This window comes from Aristolochia californica, unplaced genomic scaffold, assembly GCF_029961685.1.
Source record: "Aristolochia californica isolate CCGP_79_NKW_82.1479 unplaced genomic scaffold, dmAriCali1.0.hap1 SCAF_9, whole genome shotgun sequence".
NCBI lineage: Eukaryota > Viridiplantae > Streptophyta > Magnoliopsida > Piperales > Aristolochiaceae > Aristolochia > Aristolochia californica.
In genome coordinates this window covers 3,672,828-3,697,594 of record NW_027182290.1, presented here as the reverse complement: position 1 = coordinate 3,697,594, position 24,767 = coordinate 3,672,828, and the positions used below count along the sequence as shown (strand labels likewise).

At 38.2% G+C, this 24,767-nt stretch overlaps 3 protein-coding genes and 1 pseudogene across 5 annotated transcripts; 1 reads left to right on the top strand and 3 right to left on the bottom strand.

Moving 5' to 3' along the window:
* Positions 1-2,037: 2,037 nt before the first annotated feature.
* On the top strand, positions 2,038-9,005 carry LOC137941541 (uncharacterized; annotated as a pseudogene).
* Positions 8,665-13,901, bottom strand: LOC137941542 (uncharacterized). Of its 2 annotated transcripts, none has more exons than XM_068786999.1 (6): positions 13,307-13,901; positions 11,379-11,629; positions 11,027-11,285; positions 9,813-9,992; positions 9,572-9,727; positions 8,665-9,475 (listed from the first exon to the last, which is right to left on the bottom strand). In XM_068786999.1, exons 1-6 carry the CDS (start codon positions 13,334-13,336, stop codon positions 9,302-9,304), a joined length of 1,050 nt encoding a protein of 349 aa, XP_068643100.1. In that variant the 5' UTR covers positions 13,337-13,901; the 3' UTR covers positions 8,665-9,301. The 2 variants fall into 2 exon arrangements, with proteins under 2 accessions (XP_068643100.1, XP_068643101.1); XM_068787000.1 differs by lacking the exon at positions 13,307-13,901 and adding an exon at positions 11,876-11,915.
* Positions 13,902-14,740: 839 nt separating this feature from the next.
* Positions 14,741-20,712, bottom strand: LOC137940980 (uncharacterized). Of its 2 annotated transcripts, XM_068786139.1 has the most exons (10): positions 20,548-20,706; positions 18,536-19,672; positions 17,295-18,383; positions 17,089-17,130; positions 16,613-16,689; positions 16,104-16,188; positions 15,929-16,012; positions 15,571-15,672; positions 15,358-15,456; positions 14,741-15,210 (listed from the first exon to the last, which is right to left on the bottom strand). In XM_068786139.1, the coding sequence occupies exons 2-10, from the start codon at positions 19,619-19,621 to the stop codon at positions 15,097-15,099; spliced, it is 2,778 nt and encodes a 925-aa protein (XP_068642240.1). In that variant the 5' UTR covers positions 19,622-19,672; positions 20,548-20,706; the 3' UTR covers positions 14,741-15,096. The 2 variants fall into 2 exon arrangements, with proteins under 2 accessions (XP_068642240.1, XP_068642241.1); XM_068786140.1 differs by lacking the exons at positions 14,741-15,210; positions 15,358-15,456; positions 15,571-15,672 and having other exon boundaries at positions 15,930-16,012; positions 16,650-16,689; positions 20,548-20,712.
* Positions 20,713-22,341: 1,629 nt separating this feature from the next.
* LOC137940209 (patatin-like protein 1) lies at positions 22,342-24,159 on the bottom strand. The gene is made up of 7 exons (XM_068785148.1): positions 24,010-24,159; positions 23,716-23,894; positions 23,446-23,623; positions 23,167-23,328; positions 22,763-23,071; positions 22,482-22,657; positions 22,342-22,402 (listed from the first exon to the last, which is right to left on the bottom strand). The coding sequence occupies exons 1-7, from the start codon at positions 24,157-24,159 to the stop codon at positions 22,342-22,344; spliced, it is 1,215 nt and encodes a 404-aa protein (XP_068641249.1).
* Between the last annotated feature and the right edge of the window lie 608 nt (positions 24,160-24,767).

Genomic DNA, 24,767 nt, shown 5'->3' with positions numbered 1-24,767 from the left:
TCTCAATTTTCTTTTTTAATTCTGTGCTTGCTCAGTAAGGGGAGCGAGCTTCTGGGTATCTTTTGGAATTCAAAATGTTCGTGGGGAGGAGCCTAAGTTTTTGTTCGGTGGTCATCTTGTGGACACTTGTTTCGCGCGTTAAAGGGTTTTCGTATTGTTTCATTTCTTACCGGTTAAAAGGTTTCGTTTTTTCTTCTTGTTTGTAGGATTCAGTGCTTTAATACGATTCTTTTATGGGTCACCCTTGATTAAATTTTCTGTTGTCGAGCATGTTACTAGGACCATATGAGTTTAATTGTTTAACCCCGAAATTATGAACAAAGAAATTATGTTTCCTGTGCGTAGATGTGCTTGTTCGATCTTTACTCCATAAACGAGGATGCTCTTTGGATGTATGGCGGTGCATTATTTTTTTGCCAAAGAATACAATATTAGTTGGGGTTAATGGCAATGCTTCTGAACATTAATTTTACTTCTTACTGATTTTCAGGCGGAAGGACATATCAGGAACTACAAAATAGGAGAAACTTTTGCCTTATTGGTTTATTGTTAAATGCATGTGATCAAGTTAGTATTGGCATTGTCTTCTTCATTACATTGGAGAAGATACGAGTGACACTTGTACCAAGGAGAAGATGCAAGCAACTTTAAATGACAAGGCTCTTACAAATGATCATCGGTTTGACAGCTGATGATTTTACCAACATTTAACTGTTATGTATGCCAAAGCTTTTAACTCATTTTCATTTTCTTTAATATTTATATAAATATGCTTTACCACTCACTTACCTTGGTCCTTGACCACAAAACTTCTTTATCTACAAAGTCACCTAAACTTAAAAACAGAAGCCATTCTTATCCATTCTGGCTCAGCTAGCTTTCTTTAGGTTGCCACAGAGAAAACATTAGATTTGTTTTTAAGGACAATACACTTTTATAGGTTAAAAGTGAAGTTGCATGAGCTGTGACTTGTTACTTATGCTCTAACTTGGTTAATCACTATGAGGGTTGCCTACACAGTGCTGAATCTTAGAAGGATGTATTCATCAATTAACAAAAGGGAAACCAGTACACAAGGCCTGATGACATTATCCTTTTTTTTTTTTCTTTTGAAATACCTGTTGACATTTTCTTGGTTGGCAATGGATTGCAGAACCGATTAGTGTTAAAAAATAAAATGAGAAAAAGAAGGATAAGATTATGGTCCTGTTTCTAATAGGATTGACTAGGTACATTTTTGTTGTCTAGTAGATAAATGACTATAGTTGATTCTTAAACAATGTAGTCAAGAGTAGCTTGCTCATGCATATTCCAAAAATAGGAAGACATACAAGTGCTAGAATTAGAATAATGTGTGGAACATGTAACAACCATGTGTTCACAATTTTCTAGCTCCTGGAGACATTTCTCTTCTAACAACTTTTTGTATAATTCTGTGATTCCTTCTTGGATCCAATCCAACTGTGTACTACAATATCTTCTAAAATTCTTAAAGGAGTAGCAGTGAGAGAACATTAATGCTAAAGAAAAACTGGTTGTCACTTGCAAGCTATGGGTTCTTAATGTGAAGTCTTGGCTTCAAGTGTCAGAAGTTTATTGGGATTGTATTTATAAACCATTTTAAACTAAGAAGAAAACAGAGAGAGAGAGAGAGAGAGAGAGAAGAAAATACGAACCCTAAGCACATTCAGCGGTTCTAAGTGTAGGAAGCACAATGCTGGCGACCTCTACTACAGCCAGTGCCTAATTGTACACTTTTTCTATTTGATTTTATAAATTTTTATCAAAAGAATAAGCTGACTGCATATCTATAAAAAGTGCACTGTTGGACAGTATTATCCCTTTTCCTTTACTTTTTTTTTTTTTTTCCTTTTTCCTTTTTCCTTGAGAATTACCTGCAGTTTTCCTGCACGAAATCACTGTTAATTGAGCCTAAAGATTTCTGACAGATTGCCTTTCTGCACTCAAATTCGAGCTTGGAAACTAGTCTCTGTTGGATGTGCTGCTGCTATTGGTCCATTGTTGGATACCTTCAAAATGGAGAGCGTGCGGACTATTTTGACCCATAAATATCCATATCCACATGAACATTCACGACACGCCATGACTGCTGTAATTTTGGCCTGTCTGTTCTTCATCTCTTCTGACAACATGCACACCCTTATTATGAAACTGGACAACAATATCAAGTGGTGGTCTATGTATGCGTGCTTATTAGGATTCTTCTATTTCTTTTCTTCTCCTTTCATACGGAAGACTATCAAACCAAGCTATTCAAATTTTAGTCGCTGGTATGTAGTTCTTGTGCTCCCCTTTTTTATTCCTCACTCCCATTGAGCATATAAATCTTCCTGTTTGATTCTGAAACACTGGAAAATTTGGTGTGATTCAGTAGATAAAGCTGATTGGATCAACAATCGCATATGCTATGTGTTGGGGGTTGGATGGGAAGCTATTAGTTTGGCTGTACTGTTAAATGCCTAATTTTTTTATTAGCCCAACTTTTCAACAGAACTCATGTCTCAAATGATTCTTTTTATCTTTATTCTGCAGGTATGTTGCATGGATTGTGATTGCAGCTGTCTACCATCTTCCTAGTTTTCAGTCAATGGGAGTGGATATGAGGATGAATCTCTCTTTATTTTTAACTATATATTTCTCTTCAGTACTTTTTCTTCTTGTTTTTCATATTATATTTCTTGGCCTTTGGTATGTTGGGCTGGTTGCTCGTGTAGCTGGAAAACGGCCAGAAGTCCTTACCATTCTTCAAAATTGTGCTGTAAGATGTTCTTCCTCGCTGCCATATAATTTGCTTCCTTTTTTAAGCTCTTTTTTACATCCTTAACCCTTTTTTTTTCTTGGAAATGTAGGTTTTAAGTATAGCCTGTTGTGTATTTTATAGCCACTGTGGTAACCGTGCCATTTTAAGAGAGAAACCACTTGATCGAAGAAATTCAGCAAGATTTTCATTCTCTTTCTCCTTGTGGAAGAAGGAAGAAACACACACATGGTTGTCAAAGCTTTTGCATATAAATGAGTGGAAAGACCAGGTTTGCTCATCTTGGTTTGCCCCAGTGGGATCTGCCAGTGACTACCCACTTTTATCGAAATGGGTCATCTATGGAGAGGTATGATGGTGGTCTCAGTTCGGGAAATCTAGCACTCAAGTTGCCTTTTTGTTTCAGTCATTTCTTTGCGTTTTTGTTGGATCACTTGGTCTCTCTTGTTTTGATCAGTTCTGTTCCAGTTAGTTTGCAGTGGATCGTGTTCTGGTCCCTCAGATGAAATCTCTCCTATATATTCCTTGTGGGCAACTTTCATTGGTCTTTACATGGCTAACTATGTGGTGGAGCGATCCACAGGGTATGCATAAACTTCTAGGTATTTATGGATTGAAATATATATTGATTCACCATCATCAGACCATGTCATGACCATGTTGGGACCAGCATTGAACACATATGGATGTAGATCTCCTTTTCAGACTCATCTTACTTTTGGCTTTCAAACTCAATTCTCATACGCAGATGGGCTCTAACCCACCCTCTCTCTATATCAGAATATGAAAAGCTGAAGGAACAAATGAAGCCCGATTTCTTGGATATGGTTCCATGGTATTCAGGGTATGTATTAGAGTCGGTTACCTTTAACATTTTGATGAAGAATACTGTTGCAGAGAGGCTTTGTTCTCATGCTATTGATTCCTGCATGTTACAGGACATCGGCTGATTTGTTCAAAACTGTTTTCGATCTTTTAGTCTCTGTAACTCTATTTTTTGGTCGATTTGATATGCGTATGATGCAGGTATCTTGCATTTGCTTCATTTTCCATTTATGCACTGGCAGAGCTGGTTTCTTCTTTGTGTCCATTGTGAAGTATAAACCTTATTTCAGCTTCATTGAGATTAGTTTTGCTACAGTAGTAATAAGTTTCTTTTCTTGATTGGTAGATGATAAAGAAAGAAAAGCTCATGCTTCTGGTTTTTTCTTTTCATGGTTCTTTTCTTTAATGTTTTTGTAGTCAAGTTAGACATGCAACTTTATCATTCAAAAGGGAAAAAGAGTTGGATCCTTTTTGGTTCTTGACACTTCCTTTTCTTCCTTCGTTTTCTGAAAATAGGCATCAATGACTAAGGTCAAAGATGAAGCTCAAAGAGGGGATCTTTTGTTTGACCACTTAAGTGATAAAGAGGATCTGTGGTTTGATTTCATGGCCGACACTGGAGATGGTGGAAACTCTTCCTATTCTGTGGCTCGCTTACTTGCTCAACCTTCTCTTCAGCTCAAAATTGGTGACTTGCCTCATGCTTTGCCTCGTGGTGACTTACTTCTTATTGGAGGGGATCTCGCGTAAGATGGATTCCCTGACATATCTTTTAGTACTAACTATGAAAGACTAAATCTTTAGCACATAATAGTTTGTAGATTGCAGGTGAAGCAGTTATGGTCTCTTATACTCTTTAGTTATTTTCAATTCAAATGGGTGAATCTTGGTTTGAGCATTCCTGGATTAATTTCTAAAAGCACAGACCTTGTCTATGCTATAGCCTCTTCAACTTGTACGAAATGGGAATGTTTTTCCAGTGAGTCTCTTGTGTGGAAGTGGTAATGTTGCCGCAACTGTAATGCATACCATGAGGCTTCATTTTTATATCTTAATATGGTAAACAAGTTTTTATCTGGAAGATAAAAAGAGAGATATTGGGTGTATTTTTTAAGAAAAGGGAGGTGTTGGCTATTTAGATGGTTAGACAGAAAAGGGATAACGTGGAGGAAAGAAATTTAGATTGAAAAATACTTAAATGCATTAAGGTTTGAAGTGCTCTGATTGTTTACTTGTTCTTTTATATACAAACTGAAAGATTCAATAATTTGTGCAGATACCCTAATCCTTCAATATTTACCTATGAGAAGCGTCTTTTTTGCCCTTTTCAACATGCACTCCAACCTCCACCTTGGTAGAAGCTTGAGCATATTGCAGTAAACAAGCCTGAGATTCCTAATGGACTACCACATTTGAAACATTATGATGGGCCTCAGTGCTTTGTTATTCCAGGCAACCATGGTTAGTGCTATCCTTGTCTCATATTTTCAAAAAGATGGTGCGGTAATTTTATATTGGTTCCAATAGGAAAAAAAAAAAGGCTAATTTTACCAAAACATCCTCTGCATTGCTGATCTGTTTTTGGTAGATTGGTTTGATGGATTAAACACTTTCATGAGGTACATATGCCACAAAAGCTGGCTAGGTGGGTGGTTTCTGCCCCAGAAGAAGAGCTATTTTGCTCTGCAACTTCCAAAAAGATGGTGGGTTTTTGGTCTTGATCAAGCTCTTCATGGTGATATTGATGAGTACCAATTCAAATTCTTTGCAGAATTGATAAGAAAGAAGGTATAGTCATGACACTTTTTGCCAGGCCCTCATTCTGCTGTTTGTTTTCAAATATAATTTACGTTTTTTTAGTGTCTGAGATTAAAAATAGCTATATTTCTGACAGGATATATTAATATGTTTGAAGACTTTTGCAGGTCGGAGAGAACGATTCAGTGATTATAATGACCCATGAACCAAATTGGCTTCTTGACTGGTATTGGGATGAGATGACTGGCAAAAATGTAGCTCACCTGATCAGAGATCATCTTAAGGGGCGATGTAAGCTTCGGATGGCCGGTGACTTGCATCGTTACATGCGGCATTCTTTTGACAAGCCAGTTTATGTGCAACACCTGCTAGTTAATGGTTGTGGAGGGGCTTTTTTACACCCTACTCATGTCTTTAGCAACTTCAACAAATTTTATGGCAGTTCATTTGAAAGCAAAGCCGCATATCCCTCTTATGAAGATTCCACCAGAGTAAGCTTGGAATATCTACATTATATGTTTTTTAACAGTGAACCGAGGACAAAACATGCTCCGAAAATATTTCAGAGCCCGAGGTCCACCAGGTTTGACAAAGAATAATTTAAGAAATAAATAGGATGTTTCCTTTTAACAAATAAACAGTATCTTTTTTAGCATATCCTTAGGGTCTTGTAGTGGGCTTACTGATCAAAGCAAGGTGCTTGAAATATTGCCTGATCATTTTATCCGGTGCCATATTTAAGATTTGCTAGGGAAGCAATCCTTTTGGCCCTACTGGCCAGAATATATCTGATCTATGTACAATCTGCTATAAGTTTTGGTTTGCCTTGTGGCAGTATGTTTTTTGTTGCATGGATGGGTGCATTACCTGTGAGAAATTGGGCAGCTACTGTTACCTGGCATGTACACTATAAGAGTACTTTGTAAACGAAAGGATCTTTTTTGCTACAGTACTGTGAACTGGTTGCATTGTACCAGATTTTTCAGGTGCCCGAGTCGAAGTACAGGAAGGTGTTCGGGTTTACATTTAGAGTTCATTCTACTGTTAGCTTTTATTTCTGCCATTCTATATTAGTCATTTGGTGAAAGGAAAATTTCTTAATTTAATGAGATTCTTGTAACCTTGGTTACAGATTGCATTGGGGAACATTTTGAAGTTCAGAAAGAAGAACTGGCAGTTTGACTTCATTGGTGGCATCATTTACTTTGTTTTGATTTTCTCCATGTTCCCACAGGTGACGTTATCTACTGAGTTTTACCAGTCTATCCTTTCATCTTAAAGAATTTTATCATTTTTATGAGAAACAAAAAAAAAAAAAGGAAAATAACTGACACTTGCAATAGTGCACATTCATTGATATCATCATTATTTTGTCCCCACTATGTTACAGTCAGCTATATGAAACTTCCATTCTGCTGTGCCTTTGTAGTATGACAATATTCTGAGTCTTGATGTTATGATATAGAACTAATACCTGTACATGGACCTCCACCTGAAGTTATCTAAGTATAAGAGCCATAAAAAAGGCCCCTCGTGAGGGGGATTGTTCGAATAATTCTAGTTAGATCCATGAGTAAAACGATCTTATGTTTATTACTTGGAAAAATGTCTCTTAACCTCGGCTAATTATCTCAGGATAGACCTGAACCTAACTTTAATGATGTAAAATAGTTTAAATTTCATCCATAAGCAACTAAGGAACATTCACTTGCTTCTGTGTTTTCTTGGTACCACGTGTTTCTTGAACACATACAATATGCTTATGTTGGTTGTTGAATTTAACCTGTGTTTGAAGTTTATTTGGAGTAAGATGCACCAAACTCTGATTTCACTTTGATCGTATACTATATACATATCTTTATGTCTTTGTTGTTACTAGATCACATCTGAAATCTTTACATGAGTATAAGACATCATAAAACATCATCAAATATATTTGTTTACCTCATCAAATGGGATACTATAATAAAGAAACTAGTATCAAACTTATAAATAGTATGTACAAGGAAGATACTGATTTTCTTTTTCTTGTCTTCTATTCTTCAGTGTAAACTTGACCACATTTTACAAGATGATTCATGGTCTGGTCATCTGAAGAGTTTCTTTAGTACACTATGGGACTCATTTGTTTATATTATAGAGCAGTCATATGTGTCATTGGTGGGAACAATGATACTACTGTTGACGTCATATTCATTTGTCCCCTCCAAAATGTCACGAAAGAAGCGAGCAATAATTGGAATAATTCATGTTTTTGCTCACATGACTGCAGCACTTATTCTTATGCTTTTGTTGGAACTAGCAATAGAGACTTGTATACGTCATCAACTACTAGCAACGTCAGGTGCTGCCTTCCTTACAGTCAATATCTTGAATTTGATTCATTCCACAGTTAGCTAGTGTATGTACTCAAAAGAGACCAATTGTACAGGTTATCATACTCTATATGAGTGGTATCGTTCAGTAGAAAGTGAGAATTTTCCAGATCCAACAGGCCTTCGTGTCCGGATAGAGCAATGGACATTTGGCCTCTACCCAGCTTGTATAAAGTATCTTATGTCTGCATTTGATGTCCCAGAGGTTATTACTTCCTCCATAGTCTGAACTACTATTATATTTCTTGTTCTCACAAAATGATTTATGCAATTTCAGGTCATGGCCGTGACAAGAAGTCATATTTGCAAGAATGGTATGGAATCACTTCCTCGAAGTGCAGCCATTACCTACTATGCATCAGTCTTTCTTTATTTCTGGCTTTTCTCAACCCCAGTGGTCTCCTTAGTGTTTGGGAGCTACTTATATATTTGCATCAATTGGCTTCACATACATTTTGATGAAGCATTCTCCTCCCTCCGGATTGCAAATTATAAATCATTCACACGGTTCCACATTACCAGCAATGGGGATCTTGAAGTCTTCACTCTTGCGGTTGATAAGGTATGGTTTCAGCTGGAGTTGGCAAAACTTGTAGCCAAGCGCTTAAAGATTTCATGTTGGCATGTTTTTGATCGTTAACTGCTCTCCATAACCCACCCATCTATTAGTATCCGACGAATCAAGTTAATGGCACCATCTGATTTGAGAGATGGGTGAAGCTTTATCAACCCATATTGAGGTCTATTCCTGGGGTGAGCATCTCAGTTTTTTAACACATCAGATACCTGAAATCCGGTATGGCTATGGCGTAGCCTGATACAGAGCAGGGATACACCCATTCCTCGTTTATTCTAGAGTTTTAAATCCTCCAACCAACTAGGATCATGCATTTCCAAACCAACTGATTCATATGCAAAAATGGAAACAATGGGTTATTGCTAAAATGGCCTTATCCAAGCAGGTACCGAAGGAATGGAAGTTAGATCCCGACTGGGAGAACGAACAGAAATTACCGAATCAGTTGAATCATCATAGGAAGTTCCCCAGCAAGTGGAGCGCAGCCACATCTCAGCAGGACCCAGTTAACACTGTTCGAATTATGGATCATTTCGTCATCAATGGAAGTGTGGCGGACAAGGAAAATGATGTGAAATGTAGTTTGGCAAACCAAGGGGAGAATCAGGATACGAATTCAGTATCGGGAAGTGATGAGAAATGTAATTTGCCAAAGCAGAGGGAGCATCAGAATTCTAATACCGTATCGTGAACTCTTCAATGTTTAAAAGAAATAGAAAGAAAGATAATGCAGGCAAGCCTTGACCAAACCTGACTTGAACGGTTCTCCGTACCGTATCTCAGTACCTGGCGAATCATATTCTGCACCTCACTTATGGAGGAGCATCTTGATTTGCGTATAAAGGGGAAAGTTCCATTAGGAGTTACAATTCCCTCTGGTTATGGGCATTTTTTGCTTCTGCCATCACCAAAATTTCTTCGGTGGGTGATGAGAAGATACTCAAGGAAAAAAGAAAAAACGAAATATGTTTGCAATGTAACCCACTTTCAGAATAGATAATCCGAATGAAGATAGATTTCATACTGTGTTCCATTCAGTGTTTTATATACATCATCCCAGTTGTCAACTTGTGTTGACAAGGGTTTGGTGTGGATTTTCACCTGACGGCTCTCAAGTTTCCTTGGAGGTAACTTCAGAAAATCCAAGATATCCATCAGATTCTGCATAAAGAAGCAAATTAATGGGGTCAGAAAGATCAACCAAGTAATGAAACTGGTGGGAACATTCTGAGAAGACGCTGTTGTTTTGGAACTCACAGTTTGGTTATTAACAAGGTCTTCATAGTAGAGAATGATATGCCGGGTGCTTTTGAAATAATCTAGAGCATTGGCTGTCCACTCCTCTAGATTCTTCAAATCTTCCAACAAAACTGTTGTATTGATCTTAGGCCTGTATTTAGCAAGCACCTCAGCCTGCAATCCAATAAGGGCCTCAATTTAGCAACATGTAAATATATCTAATCGAGAAAGGGATGGAGAGAGAGAGAGAGAGAGGGACCTCGCTTGGAGAATGCACATGAGATTTGTGAGTTCCATTCAGTAGCTTAGCACTACGATCAAAAGAATTTGCGAGAACTGAAACCAGGCGGCGCAAATGGTTTCTTCGAAAAAGGAATATGGCAGAAACACCTCTCCTGTTAAAGTACTCAACTATTTCTTTATGATATGCCATGAGACCCTGCATCAGCAGAGGGAAAATTGGTTTTAAGTTTCAAGTGCAAAATTCGAAGTACTAAATGGCTCAGACACAAGAAAGAATATAGTTTGCTTTTAAAGCATGAGCCTGAAAAGTCTTACCAGAAATATAAGAGTGGGATAAACAAGGCTGAAGATGTAAATTCTTTTCTAAGCTCACACAAAACATCTTTCATAGACTCTATAAGAATCAAAAAACAGTTGGGAGTTCTTATAGTTTTTCTCCTGCAATTTCTGACCTTCTATTAAGTCTCATAAAAAGTCAAAGAACCTCTCCATCCCTCCTTTTAGTTAAGAGTCAATATTTACAGAACATGATGAAGAATTGAACAACAAAATTTGAACATTAACTTAGGGATATTAGCTATGGTTTTTAACTGCATACAGAAGGAAATAAACAGAATATTCCATGAAAAAAAAGGCAATCTTGATTTCAATATCTGAAGAGTTCTAAAAAAAAAAAAATCCATCTCGCCTTTCAGAAAAGAAAAAAAACTGTGCAGTCCTAAAATCTGTTAAAATAATCCTTCAGTGTACCAGACACATTTGCACGAAAGTTTAACCATATGTTCAAATCACGTAATTTCGTCATTTTTCAGTACTGAGACCATTGAATCAGTAACACTAGACCTTGTTGTGATATGCTACATTGTTTTTCACCTTCTGAGGATGGTACCATTACTTGGCATTAACCTCATACTATATGTGACAATACTAGCAAACCCTTTCAGTCTGAAAACCTGATAGCTAGAAAATTCATTTCCGCATAATAATAGAAAATGTACACATACAAAACCAGTAAATGAGATCTTCTTTACTAACTGAAAATAATAATTAAAAAAACAGCCAACCAGAAAAAAAACGAAAAATATCAATCACTAGAATCAAGATTTCAGCATAGGCAAAAAAGTGCAGAGAACAGTATGAATACATCATCAAAGAGACAGCAAAAATTTAGTAAATCATATACCTTATATGAATTAATTTTACATGAAAAAAATATGAAAACAATTTTACCTGATTAAGCATCCACTTGAAACCAACAGCTGCAGAGCATTCATTCTTGGAAGCACTACTGTGCCAATCGAGATTATAGACTTCATCCAATGTCTCTACAATAGCTGTAGAATTACTCCTCCTCTGTTTAGCAGAGAAAATCTCTCCATTAGAGGTGACATTAATATGGCTATTCAACAATGTCTCAAACCAGCCGCTACCCGACCTCTGCGTCGACAAAATTGCAAAGAACCGAACTGGATGGCACGAACACTCATTTCTGTATTCAAACCAAACAATTCAGCTATCCTCTCTTTTCCATCAAATATTATTTCACTTTAAGGCATTTCAGGGCAATGTTACTTTGTATCACCTGTTGTAAGTTAGAGGTTTTGGAAAATGCACATATGTGTCCTCCCCAGGTGGGATAAAAGGAGTATGATCAGACCGTCTAACTAATGTGTCCTCAGAGTAATTGTGATCAACGTAGTTGGGATTGATAGGAGTTCCTATCTGCTTTAGACACATTGAGAATACATATATGCCAAAGACCGTGGCAAACAATAATGTCACCATTCTTGTAGCAACTAAAGATTTTTTGGGGGCCTTTATAATTATTTGGTCCTGCGATATAGATTCACATATGTTAGTGGAAAAACACAGAAACTGATACTGCTATCAGAAAACAAATCATGGCCTAAACTAGAATAGGCAATCACTACTCAAGCAAGAAACAGTCATGGGAAAAAATAAAAGATGGAGCTACGATCAAGTTTTGTACATAAACACATTTTAACAAGAAAAACTCAGAATAATTAACAAAACTACTATGGGGTCTTTTCATTTTAAAAAAAAACTGTAATAAGCTACCTCTAATGAATAAATATTTTTCTGAAAGACAAATTGCCATGACAATATGTTAAGGACATTGAAAGCAGCACAGAGATGCAACTGAAAGGAAAAGCGAAAAATAGAAAAAGGACAACTTATGATGAATCTACCGTATCCAACAATGATACCCATTTAGAGATACAAGTATTGATGAAAAATAAAATTAGATAAGAAGTAGAAGCAGAAAGTAATAGCATTACTTTTATAACCATCAATGAAAATTAGACACCGGCATGCAAACATATTGCCACAAGTAACCCAGATCAATGGAAGCACTGAAGAGGTCACAACCAACAAATCTGGAATAAAAACAGCTACTTTCAAAGGTAAAAGAGGGTTCTAAAATAAGTGAAAAAAAGTAGTTCGATCGAAGCACCAAAAACCCAAAAAATTTCATTAACATTTTTCCATATTTTTTCAACCAATTCAACTGCAAACAAACATTTTTTTAAAAAAAAAAAAGTTCAGACAACAACCAGCAGCAAGATCTTTAAAAGTTTCACAAGGCAACTGATTTACCAGAGAAAATTCAGAGTGGAAAAAGGGAAAATAGGATCTTCCACTCAAACATACTGGAGACATGTTGAGACTATTTTTTCCAACCAAAATAACCGATTCAAAAACACGGGCTAGTTCAACAACACAGACAAAGACATGCCAACCTGAGAGCTGGGAAAAGTTCAACGGTTAATCATGAAATGTAGCATTGGAAAGAATAAAAAAGAAGTTCTACGAATAGGCGGAATGCCAAAATGCGAGACTTCCATTCAAATTCAATACAGAAGAGCATGCCGGATATTGGACTATTGTTTTGAAATAAACCAAAAATTGAAACAGAGCTAGTAGAGATAGCTAACGATTCACTAAACCTCTGGAAGAACCAAAACCCAAGGTAAAATACAGTTCTGCAGTCAAAAAATTCCTAGAAGACTATACAATGACTTTAAAATGTATTAAATAAAACTCAAAGAGAAAAATCTAAATAAGTTCACTAGTACTACATTACCACCAACCTGGATGAAAATAATGACAAGACCAGGAAATACTGAACTAAGTTAACCACCAAGCAGATCAAAACGAACGCAATTAATATATCTCCAGAACCAGAAGACAGGTGGGTAAAAATAATTTGCAATAGCTGACCGCGACAACCCAAGTTTGAACAACATCCAGATCAAACCAAATAACCCAGAACAACGAAAAGCGAAGCGAACAAAAAACCATTCAACGAGAACCCAGATCAAAATCAGCATTCCCGCCTACATCGAATTTGGACAGGAAAAAAACGAAGAAAAGGCTTTTCGATTGAGAGAAATCATAAACACTAAAAAAAAAAAAAACACTGTGAACACAGCCTCATCGTGTTTCTCTGAAACAAAAACAAACAGAAGGCAGAAAAGCATTGAGCACCTTGCTGAACACACATAACTCTTCCGCCATTTTTCACCAAAAAGTAACCAAAAGCAGAGCTTTTTCCATCTCCACCACCTCCCACCTCCCCTTTCTGCAGAAAGCAGATGCTCCCCACTCAAAACTAGGAACCAAGTTTTGATTTCTGGGCTTATTCTATAAATACGTCCCACCAGGGACCTCCCCTCGTCACCCCCGCCCTTTCCTCGTCGTCTTGTTTCGTTTTCTCCGCTCCCCCTCTGTCTCTCTTGGACGACTTGGAGAGCAGAAAATGACGGAAAAAGGAATCCAGTATCCGGATATTAAGTGTCTACAAGATTTGTCCTGGTCATAACAAAAACCGACTCCCGTAGAGACTAGACGAAGGAGAAAAAACGGAGGGCATCGCTTTGTTGGCTTGCGACATGACGGTACTCACGATGGATGGCCTGAATTAGGCCTCCCTTGGTGGACACCATTCTCCAGGAGTCGTACAGTCTTCCCCCTCGGCGCTGCTGCCTGCTAGCTCCTTGGCCATTACTTTGAGCTCAGTAGATTTTGATTTCCAACTAAAAAAGCCATAAAAATAAGATTGATCTAAAAACCAGCCATTCTTGCGAACACGATTGACTTAGGAAATGGGAATGTTTCAGAATTCACTTTAGTATCTAATGGAAGAGAAATGTTACCGTTCAAAATAAGCGTATTTTAAATTAATTTTTCTTATAATCACTTTGGTTTTTTTTTTTTTCCCGGAGGATCCGATATGAAAAACCCATTTGGTGTCAATGGCTATCACAGATACCCGACCGTCCCATCATGATTGGTTACGGATGGAATTAGAAAGCTCCGGCCGGTGCCTAAAAGTGGTCTGAGTGCTTCTTTCTGATCTAATCTCAACGGCTAACCCAACCTAATTTTGAGCTTGGTTGGCTACAAGAATGGCATTCAATGAAACCCAGTATTTGAATTGAAGGGCACACCTAGGAAGTAGTTCCCAAAAATTGATTGATAAACAATGTGCAAATTATGTCAACATGGAAAAGCTCTAGATTCAATCAATGCAGCAGTGGGTCCATGAACATTGTCTTCAGTTATTAAAGGCTTATGTCTGGGGTCTTGTAGTATAAAGTTTTAATTTTATAAGCTTTGCCTGTGTGAATTTTTTTGGGATAATTTTATATAATTTTGAATGGAGATGAGCCACCGTTCAAAATCATCACTTGGAATGATGGCAGGAAGAGAGAGAGAGAGAGAGTGCTTGCTTGGGCCTTGGACAAGCCTACCTTTGTGTCAATTAGGGTTTAGTGTAAGATGATTATCTAGGAGATGTTTTTTTATTCTGAATTTAGCAACATGTAAATGTATCTAATACAAAAAACCATTTAGTACAAAACATGCAGAAAACTATCTCAACCATCGTATTGGATCAGCCATGCTTTCTACTTGGACAAAAGGGCATTGTTCACTGACCGATGAAGTTTGTACAAAAAATTAATATAACTTGGGGATTGACCTAATCTTTACAATACACATACATACAGGACAGTAAGATCAAAACATGTCCCCAGAAGCCGATAATAAACTAATAGTATCTAAAAATTGCATATTACAAAAGAAAAGAACCGACTATTCACATTGTTGCCTCTGCCCTCTTTCCACCAAAGGTTAACTAGCACTTAACACTCTTCATGCAAAGATGCATGGCAGTATCTCCAGCGCTTGTTCAATTTGAATGCACGCCAGAGAAGTTATGGCAAAAGTTGAAAAGAATTTTGTGGGGATTAATTACTGTGTTGTGGGATGTTGTTTCATCGTGTGTAATAGGCTTTGAGCTTCTCTAAGAAGGCTAATGTTTCTGAATATGACAGATCAGTGCGGTTAACAGGCTTGCAAGAATTTATATGATCTGTGGCTTCCAATACCTGTTTATCAAACAAAATGAGTTTAAAGTTAAACATAGTTATCTTACTAGACAATTGATTTATGTATGAAAAATCAACAATAGCCAAATATGGGTAGACTTGAGAACCAATAATGAATTTTAACTTAAACATCACTACGAAACTTACAACAAGTTCACCAAAGCCAGGATATGCTGATTCAATCGGTACTATTTCCAGCCGGATAGCCCATCCCCCATAACCTTCAACTATAGGGGTAACCTTGGTCTGTACAACAATTCTCATCCCATTAACCAATTCAACAGCACCCACAAATGTTTTTTTTTTAAGTAAAAATCAACATCTCTTATATTTTTGGCTTAAGAAAGATGCATTGCATACCTCGCTGAAACTGAGAACATCAATTAATCCTTTATTATGACGATAGCGAAGGAAGTCATTAAGATCCACCAATCTAGGAGATCCACTCCTCAGGTCCCTAACCTAGATGATGATAGGAGTCACATTGAGAAACCCAGGAAAACAGTAATCTGGCTGTATGATTCAATGCTAATATAGACTAACATATGGGGGCTTATCCTTGGATAACAGCTCATTTATTCCATGATCCATTGACAAGACGAAGATGTGAAAAAAAAAGGGCCAATTTTGTTTGCCACTTTCTGCATGGTTTAGAAAAACTGAGCCATGCAGCCAGAAAAATCTGAAGAAGCAAACCAGGTTTTTGAGAAATACTAACTGTAGGAGCTGGCCGAAATACAAGGCCCATGCGCCAAGGCATATCCGCTAATCTGCTGCCAAAGTGTGGACAGCTATAGAACACCTAAAATCAGGACAGATTGTCATTACCACACAAATATTAGATGAACAATGGCAGACAAATCATCGAGTAAGAAAGAAATAAAAACACATACAACTCCAAGGGTGTTGTTCAAAAACTCTTTTAAGTTCTCTGTCTTTGCTTGATATAACATCTGCTTAACGACCAAGCCTCCCAAACTGCAACAAAATTAATTCACACTATAAATATACAGTAATAAGAAAAAATTTAACAGATAATATTTTTAAGAGTAGATAAATAAGATATTTTCTAATTTCAAAATAAATCAAATAGATAATAAAGAGTAAATCAGGGTATAAATATCAGATTTTAATCTAAAAAACTGCTAATTATAGGTCTGATTGCAATGTGCATGGGCAACAAAACAGAAACCAGTGACTGACACAAATAAAAAAGTTATTCAATAGTTTAAAGGGGTAGAAAAGCTACAGCAATGAAATATAAAAAGCTATGCGCCCCCCAACAACACACACACACGCACACATACACATGCACAAACGACCCCACCCACCAAAACAAAAAAGAAGAAGAAGAAGAGGAGGAAGAAGAGAACAAGAGAAAAAGAAAAAAAAAAAAGACAACCTATGGGTCACAAACACAACTGGTCGGCTCCCAATACCTGCAGCATGCAATTTCTTCAGCAGTGTAGAACTAAACTCCTGCAATTTTAAAAAGTCATGGTGAGGGAGAACAATTTTCCAGCAGAAAAAGGCGAAGAAAGAAACCACTAATAGTATGTATTGATCTGCAGATATGCAGTTGAAAGGTAAGCTTCCTCTTTGTTCCAATCATATGATTTGTCACAGGCAATTAGAAATAGATTATTTTTTACCAGACTGAAAAATTGCATAAAAGTTGAATCTTATCCAAAATCATGATCTTCACAAGCTCGTTTTGAGTTCTTGTCGTCCTTTATTCTAGTCTTCATTCTTTTAATTTTTTAAGATGGGTTTCGAACTCCACTGAGTCAACAAATTCAACTCTGAATATATAATAAATTCCTTACTAAAGGTGGAAGTGCAAAGCTTCAGAAATATAAAAGAATAGATAGGACATACCTGAAGAGGCAAGCAAGCTCCGGACCACTGACTTAGATTTGTCTGCACGAATCATTCAATTAGATGCCTAAAAGTTCATCAAAGGAACTCACCTGGAGATGGCCTCAAAAAATCAACTAGCGCTGCTAATATGGATGATGCACACACAACACATGGAACATGGTTAAAGCGTACATAAAATGAAAGCAGGAGAATATAACACAAACCTTGTACTTCACAGTAAAGATACGAGCATGTGGGAAATCAGATGCCAGCCACTCCCGAGGCCAGCAAGTTCCTTCTTTCCCAGCCTCCTGATCTATCTTCTCAACCAGACCTGACTTACTGGTAGTTGAAGCCTTGTCTTCTGTGATACGCCAAGTCTTAAAGGGTCCACCACGTAGGCCATGAACAAAAACTATGTCTAATGGAGGGTCCATTGAGCGTGGCTGCGTCTCAGCCTCATTAACGGAAGATGAGGACACTTCAGGAGAAATAGAATCATTCATGTCAGGGCATCTCCAATGTGGCAGTTCTGGATTCATCAAGAATATCATATCACTGTATCTAGGGCACGATCTTCGTTGGTTCCTGTCCTCTGCGTCATAGTTGTCAGCATTTTCTACATTCCCATTTTCCTGCTGGTGACACAATATATTTAAGAGTGTAGCCCTAGCATAACTTTTAACTTTTGGATCATTACATCCAGGGATTGAACCATTAGCACAATCTTCAAGCCATTTGCACCAAATTGCATCACCTATGATAGCTTCTTGGACCTTAGGCACAAGAGAAAGAATAGCCAAGAGCCGTGCCGCATGCTTCCGTATATGTGCTGTAGGAGGAACCCGAACCTGTGTTGCATCATTTGCATTAGCATGAGAAACAGATGACCCATCAGATGCAGACAGGGCCTGCCCTTGGTTGTCTAAGATCCTTGATGCATCATATGCTTCAGTTGCTGCTAGTTTTTCATAATCATCCCGCAAAAGGTACCGTCTTAGCAAATGTAAGACTCCAAAATCAACTATCTTATTTTGGCAGGTAGAATCTTTGGCACATATCTCAGTTAATGCTTTAATACCCTTAAGGGTAGCTATCGCAGAATCTGCTGCATCGAACTTTGGCATACTATCCTTTTTAATGTTCTTCAAAATCCCATAAAATGGTTCCAGAGACAGAAAATCTGAAAGAGGGTGTTCAAGATCATAAATGGTGGTGGATCCAAACCAGTTGGCAGCAAGGTTGACAACAGCATGGGCCAATTCATTGGCAGTCTGTGCCACTGAAAGAGCATAGGCTTGATCAATTTGAGTCTGCAAGCAGAAGAAACTTTTCCATCAAAATATGACAAAGAAGATTTAATTTGGGACAAGATGAAAAAAGAAGAATGAAGACAGTTGAAATGGATACTCTTTAAAACTGTTGAGGAAAAAAGATAGAGATGGCAAAAAAGGATGTTTCAGACCTTCACTTTGTCAGTCTTAGGAGTAGCATTTCCTTTAGGAATTGTAGTTTTACAACTCCTCAGGGTCTCAGTCAGCATAATAGTCAGCCAACCCTGGGAGATCACCACTGATGCAGGGCCATGGTCATCAAGAATACAAGAAAGGATTTTTGTAGCTGAAAAACGAGTACTGTCTGTTGAATATTTTCCAAAAACCCAGCGCAAAAGAATACCAGACCAATGATGACTTTCTTCCAGAGATATACAGCAATTCCCTATAGAAAGTAATTCTAAGGCCTTCGCTAATCCTTCTTGCAGATTTTTATGCATGGGGTTTTGTTTTGCAGTTTTTCTCATCAAACCAAGTCCCTTTTGTCTCACAATCTTTTGTGCCTCCTCACACCTTTCCAAAGAAATAAGAAACGCTAAAAGAGCCATATGGGCCAAGGCAACATCTTCAGTTAAACTTGCCTGGGAAATGGTGGAAAGAAGAGTTGAACTCCATTCAGGAACTGAATCTGTTAATGGTAAATTCTGGTCTTGTAAAAGAACTCGAGCCAAAATACTTGCATGCCATTTTACAGATCTCTCTGGAGCCATCAAAGCTGTCATAATAGCATTTCCATCTCTATCAAGCTCTTGAATATGAGACCGGTTAACATCTGAAGCCAAGGCCCAGTTTGCCAGGGCCCAAGTTGCAAATGGAACTGCCACATGTTCTCTCTGCAAATCATCCCAAAGCCCTGGAGTTGTAAGCATAGCCAAGTTACCTTCTAATGGAGAACTATTATGGTTCTCTCGCCAAACAAGAGTACTAGGAACATGCTCAGGTGATTGACCCAACCTTAGGAGATCATTTGTTCTTGAGAAGCCTAACACTGTTGTACCTCCAAGTATTTTCATTCCAATACCCCGCAACCCCTCACCTCCATCTTCATCGTTGTTTTCCTCTTCATCCTCCAAATGTATACCACCTTCTTCAATGACTTGGAGGACAGCTGCAATGTCCGCTATATCAGCTTGGCCCGGTAATTTTGGCTGAAACAAAGCTAGGTCCACGATGTCACACTTTGATGTAATGGTATCCATGATTGCAGCAACTAGCATGCTTCGACCTTTGTAAATGTCATTCCCACCCAAAGAATTATGTTTTGTTTGCTGTGACAGGAAAAAAGGACAGGTTAATGGACTAGAGAAGGTCATAATTACAGCCGACCATAATCAGATATTAACTGAAGGGTATCCAAATAAAACTGATAAGCAAAAGAACACCAGCAATTGATTAGATTGACCTCTTTTGGCATTGACAGGTAAAATAAGATGTAGAGCCCCATTTGGCTCTAATGAATTAGAAATAAATTGTGGCTAGAGCAACACCAACATGTAATTAATTTGGCAACTAGAGACATGCCTACCCACAGTACATATTAGCATAAGCCTTTTCATACTATTGACATAGGCAAAATAGGTACTTAGATAAATTGTGCGACAAATAACAGTTCTAAAGTTTTTGCAACTTGCACTGTTGAACATGTATTTCTCAACAGAAAATCTGCAGTGAAAACTGCAGTGGTTAGTCTATTCCACGTCATGACAAATTTAACAAAAGGAACATTGAATGAAAAAAATGTGAGGTTTACAGTGAGCAATTTTTCAAAGTATCTACATTCCATTCTTCTAAGCCTTATATTTGCTCCTGGTTAGTGACAAAGTTATTGCACGCCTTTGTTCTAGAAAGCATTTCTCATTGTTTATATACAATTAGACTGTTATTCAAATAAATGTCTTTTTGTACTTTTTTTTATAAAACTGAGAAGTTTATAGTTTTGTAATATGAATGTGTATTGTGCTACATTTTTAAAAAATAAGCGCATTTTTTTTCTGGTGAGCCACATGAAGCCCAAGATTCTGCTAATAGTTGGTGAAATTCTTCTCGGTACACTTCCACATAATCTTCTTGCAGCATAGCAGTTGTCAAAAGCCAATAAAATATCTGCATTCATGTAAAAATGAAAAAGAAAAAAAGAACTCACCTTTCGGTTACGGTGGGGCTGAAAAGAGAAAATAAACCTGAGAAGATTTGGCACAGCACGAGGCCTCCCAAGCACGGCCTCACACACGCTCGGATCCGCAATCAAACACGCAAGCGCCCTCGCCGACTCCGCCTGCGTCCCGTTCCTGGACGAAGCCACCGTCTCCAAAAGCCAGTCCACCACGGCCCCACCCCCCGCCCCAACAATCGCTGCCCTGCGACTCTCACTAGCCGCAACAATATCCGCCACCAACGCCGCAACTCTAAGCTCGAAACCGGACCTCACCTCCTGATTGGCCGAGGAGAGAACCGATCTCAGCGACCTCCACAGTACAGCCGCGGCAGCCCCGGTGTGTCTCACCCGATTAAACACCCTCTGCACCGAATCATTAGACTTCTCGAGGGACTGCTCGAGCTCGGCGTAGAACTCTTGGGATTTCCGCTTGAGCTCGACGGTGTCGTCGGCGGAGAGAAGCGCAGCGGCGCCAGCGCAGAGAAGGGAGACGGAGACGAGAAAAGCGGGGATTCGGAGGGAATTGGATGCGGAGAAAGGGGAGAGGGAGGACGTACGGTAAGGGAGAAGAGATGCGGGAGGGTGATCCTGGGAATCATGACGATTGTTTGTCGATGTAAGGGAGTTTACGGGGGAAACATGGGAGAAGCAACGACGGTGAGCTGCGGAGGCGGAGGAGGAGAAGAATCGGCGGAGAGAGGATCGGAGGCAGAGACGTAGCATATTTTCATTGGCGACCTGTTTCCCGCGTCCTCTTCGATTCGGTTCGTTTGCCTATATGGCGGCAGAAGAGGCTGGGATGGAGGGTTCAGACTCGGAGAGGGAGAAAGTTGGCCGAAGACACGGGAGTGCGAGAACTTGTTTTTGCATCACAAGTCGTAACTCGTAAGGAAATCACAGGGCCCACCACCGCCATTAAGGGACGGAGAGACGGGTTTCAGGATATCCCAAATCAAACGCACTTACGATTATCCGCATATGCCGTATGCGGTTATTTTTTCTATAAAATTAAAATCAATCTCAAGCCCAAAAATTTTAATCGAGTTTTCACTCTAACTCGAGTCGGGTTCAAGCTTAAAAGTATAAAAATAAATAAATAAAATATTATGATAAACTTAGTACCATTAAAACTTTGCAATGAAGCATACTAATGTATAATAACAGTCTTAATAGACATAAAAGAAATAACAAACACCGCTATCAATAATATTTATTCCATTGACAAACAACAACATTAGATATTGAAGAACCAAAAGAGTTGAATGATAGATCATCTTTGAAGTTTGACGAAAATGAAAGAAATTATCAACCAATTAAAGAGGGATTTAATGAGAGCAGTTAGAGTAAAAATATTTTTGTAAAAAAATTATGCTAACAAGTCACTCACGAGATAACAAGGTGATCTTGTTATACTTAACGAACCTTATTTCAAGTTTTTATGTCACCCCCTAAGTACGGAGATCTTTTTATTTTCTTTTAAATATATATTTTGTAGTAAAAATTAAAATAACCTTATTACCCTTAAGTATGTTAAATTTTGTTGGTTATATTCAAAATTTGACTATAATATAAAATAAAGAGTCTAGGATACTATATTAAAAAATAAGACTGTTAAATAAAAATAAAAATGATTATTTCCCTTAAAAAAATTATTTTTTTATTCCTATAAATAAAATAGGGGAAAACACCTGTTTCTCCTAATTACATATCACAAGCTCCATAAATACTGTTCGCCCAAGGATTGGGCTCCACCGCATAAAAGGCTAATGAACATGATTAACTTCATTTAATTGTTCTTTTAGCAAGCTTCCTATGCCGTTCCTCTGATAATTTCCTCGCAAACCTGCGAATAATCCTGATAATTAGCCGTAATAAAATGAAATTAATGAGACTCATGCAGGAGGAGTGGTACCGTCTCTTACTTAACGAGGGCATTTTGATTAGTGCCTCCATTTCGCACAGGTTCATAAATGCCAGTCCTCAAATTTACTCTTGAAACAGGTTTCTGCAATAGAGCTTCCCCGATTCGCTGGAGATTCTCAAGGTTGGCTGTGGTTGAATCATCCACGGAAGCTTCATCTATATGTAAGGTGTCATCCTAGTTTTTATTTTTGTCAAAGAAAATAGTCATTTTCATTAACGATGTTCGTTTACCTCTGAAGGAATACTTAGAAATGAGGAAGAAGATCAGGCGGCTGTAAACCTGGATTCTGAGGTAATTGTCTTCAGCTTGCAAGGCAGAGAAAATCGTGCATACGTAAAAGTCGATCATATCAGCGCTTGCATCAGTGAAAACATCTAGCAACGGGATGGCCTTTGGAGCACCAAAGATCCACCCTAATGCCCCCCATTTTGCTACAGTTGCAGCATCATATCTATTGTCTTTCTTTGGAACGCCGGTGCCAAGAGAAAGCACTACAAAGTTGCTGAAGTCTATGGCACTGGTCGTCGCCGGTGACGATGCTTTTTCTAGTATCACACCCCTTGTCACTTCAGTTATCGCTAACAGGGTCTGCATATTCGAAAATAATGACATTTAGTAGCGAAATTTGTGTTAAAATTTGTTTAAGATGGCATATTGGAAAGAGATGTTTGCGATTTCATTACTGAATTATTAGTCGTAACACCTCCATCAATGAGGTTGAAGCTTCTAACTTGGCCACGTGGGTCTCTGGTTTCAAAATAATAAGCAGGGAGAATGGTTGGAGCAGCAGATGTGCCAATGCAAATGTCTGCTAATTGGGCATCCAAGGAGGCATCTGCTGCTAACTGTAGACATAAAAGCAGAAATGCAAAGAAAACCATTTTCACAATTTTTTTCAAGTTTTAAAAGAAAAACACAGGAAAAACCTTGCAATGTATGAGAAAGAGAGAGAATTAGAAGACCTGATAACTGGAGAAGATGGTTGGCTGAAGGAGTTTGATATCGAAAGTGGAGATGACCACATTCGTTAAAGTTTGATGCAGCTTTGTTTCTTTTAGTAACTCCTTGATCTGTCGATGCAAGTAGATCCCATCATATTTCGGTTCAATTAGCTGCTTTACCACTATCAATGGTTCTGGCCTGAGGTAAATCACAAAAGAACTACATTAGGTCATCAAAAATGAGTTTTTTTTTTTTTTTTAAAGATAATTGCGTTTCTGTGATTCCTCTACAGATATGGGAATATTTTTGGGCCGTGCTCCATGTAGAAGGGGGCAATGTCACTGGCTGAAAGCACTGGTCGGTTGCTTTCGTTTGGTGCAGTAAGCATGGCTGTTATGAGACCTCCTGTGCTTGTTCCGGCCACTACGTCGAAGTAATCAGCAATTCGAGCATCGTCCCCGTCAAGCTTCTGTTTTTAATAGTTAAAAAACACAAGTTGCAGACATGAATAGTTCAAAACTCAGCTCAAATACTGCATGAGAGATCTGAATTAAAGTGTTGCAACTTGCAAGACATGACTCTACCTGTAGTTCAGACTCGAGGAAGCTGAGTATCACTCCGGGAATAATCCCTCTAATACCCCCTCCATCAATGTTAAGAACTGTCGTAAACTGGTGTTCTTCTTCCGGTGAGTTAAGACAGTGAAGCTGCGGTGTCTTTTGTGCTGGTTCCATTGAATCAGTTCAAAGAAAAACAAGAGAGCTGGCGTACTAATATACAAGTAATGCCATGAGAAGTGTTTCTTGAGCACTGGAAAGATATGCAATCTCCATGAGATAGAACTCAGCGGAAGGGAGGAAATCATCGGAAAGGTCCTTTCTGTGAAATGCAAAGTGCATGGGAAATGACTGAAACTGCACGTAATTCAGTCATGAGAAATTGCTTCTTCTGATATCTCACATATGTTGCCAGCAAGTTATATGTGTTTGTGGTGAATTGTGACCGATGATGTGATTCAACTCCGTGGTAAAATAAACATCCAAGAAAGGTGGTTTGAAATAAGACTTACAAAATGGAAGGGGATGGAGGAAGTGGAGTCTCTCTCCTCTGGTTTCCACTGTTGGTGAAGATAAGTTTTTTGCCTACTTCTTTCTCAGGAAGAAGTTAAGCTAGTCTGCATGGTAAAGGGGTAGGTGGCAATATTTTTCTCTATCAATAAAAGGGAGGGGAGGGGCGTTGATCCTCTCTCCTTCCCCCTCCATTTTGTATTTCCTCCACGTTAGCATACTTTTTTTCTCTCATTTTTCATTCATTATTTATTTAACTTCGTTTGTAAATTTTA

Bases quoted from the DNA above. Each gene is read 5' to 3' on its own strand.
- LOC137941542 (XM_068786999.1), bottom strand. From the start codon at position 13,336: ATGGCGGAAGAGTTATGTGTGTTCAGCAAG. The intron at 9,993-11,026 runs GTAAAATTGTTT...CTGCTGATGCAG, and splicing joins TCAAGTGGATGCTTAATCAG to GGTCTCATGGCATATCATAA. The intron at 9,476-9,571 runs GTGAGTTCCAAA...TTCTTTATGCAG, and splicing joins ACCTTGTTAATAACCAAACT to AATCTGATGGATATCTTGGA.
- LOC137940980 (XM_068786139.1), bottom strand. From the start codon at position 19,621: ATGCTAGTTGCTGCAATCATGGATACCATTACATCAAAGTGTGACATC. The intron at 18,384-18,535 runs GTCTGAAACATC...TTCTGCTTGCAG, and splicing joins CTAAGACTGACAAAGTGAAG to ACTCAAATTGATCAAGCCTA. The intron at 16,189-16,612 runs GTTGTCTTTTTT...ATTTTGTTGCAG, and splicing joins GTTGTGTTTGTGACCCATAG to TTTGGGAGGCTTGGTCGTTA.
- LOC137940209 (XM_068785148.1), bottom strand. From the start codon at position 24,159: ATGGAACCAGCACAAAAGACACCGCAGCTTCACTGTCTTAACTCACCG. The intron at 23,895-24,009 runs GTAGAGTCATGT...TATTAAAAACAG, and splicing joins TCCTCGAGTCTGAACTACAG to AAGCTTGACGGGGACGATGC. The intron at 23,072-23,166 runs GTAATGAAATCG...TCGAATATGCAG, and splicing joins GTGTTACGACTAATAATTCA to ACCCTGTTAGCGATAACTGA.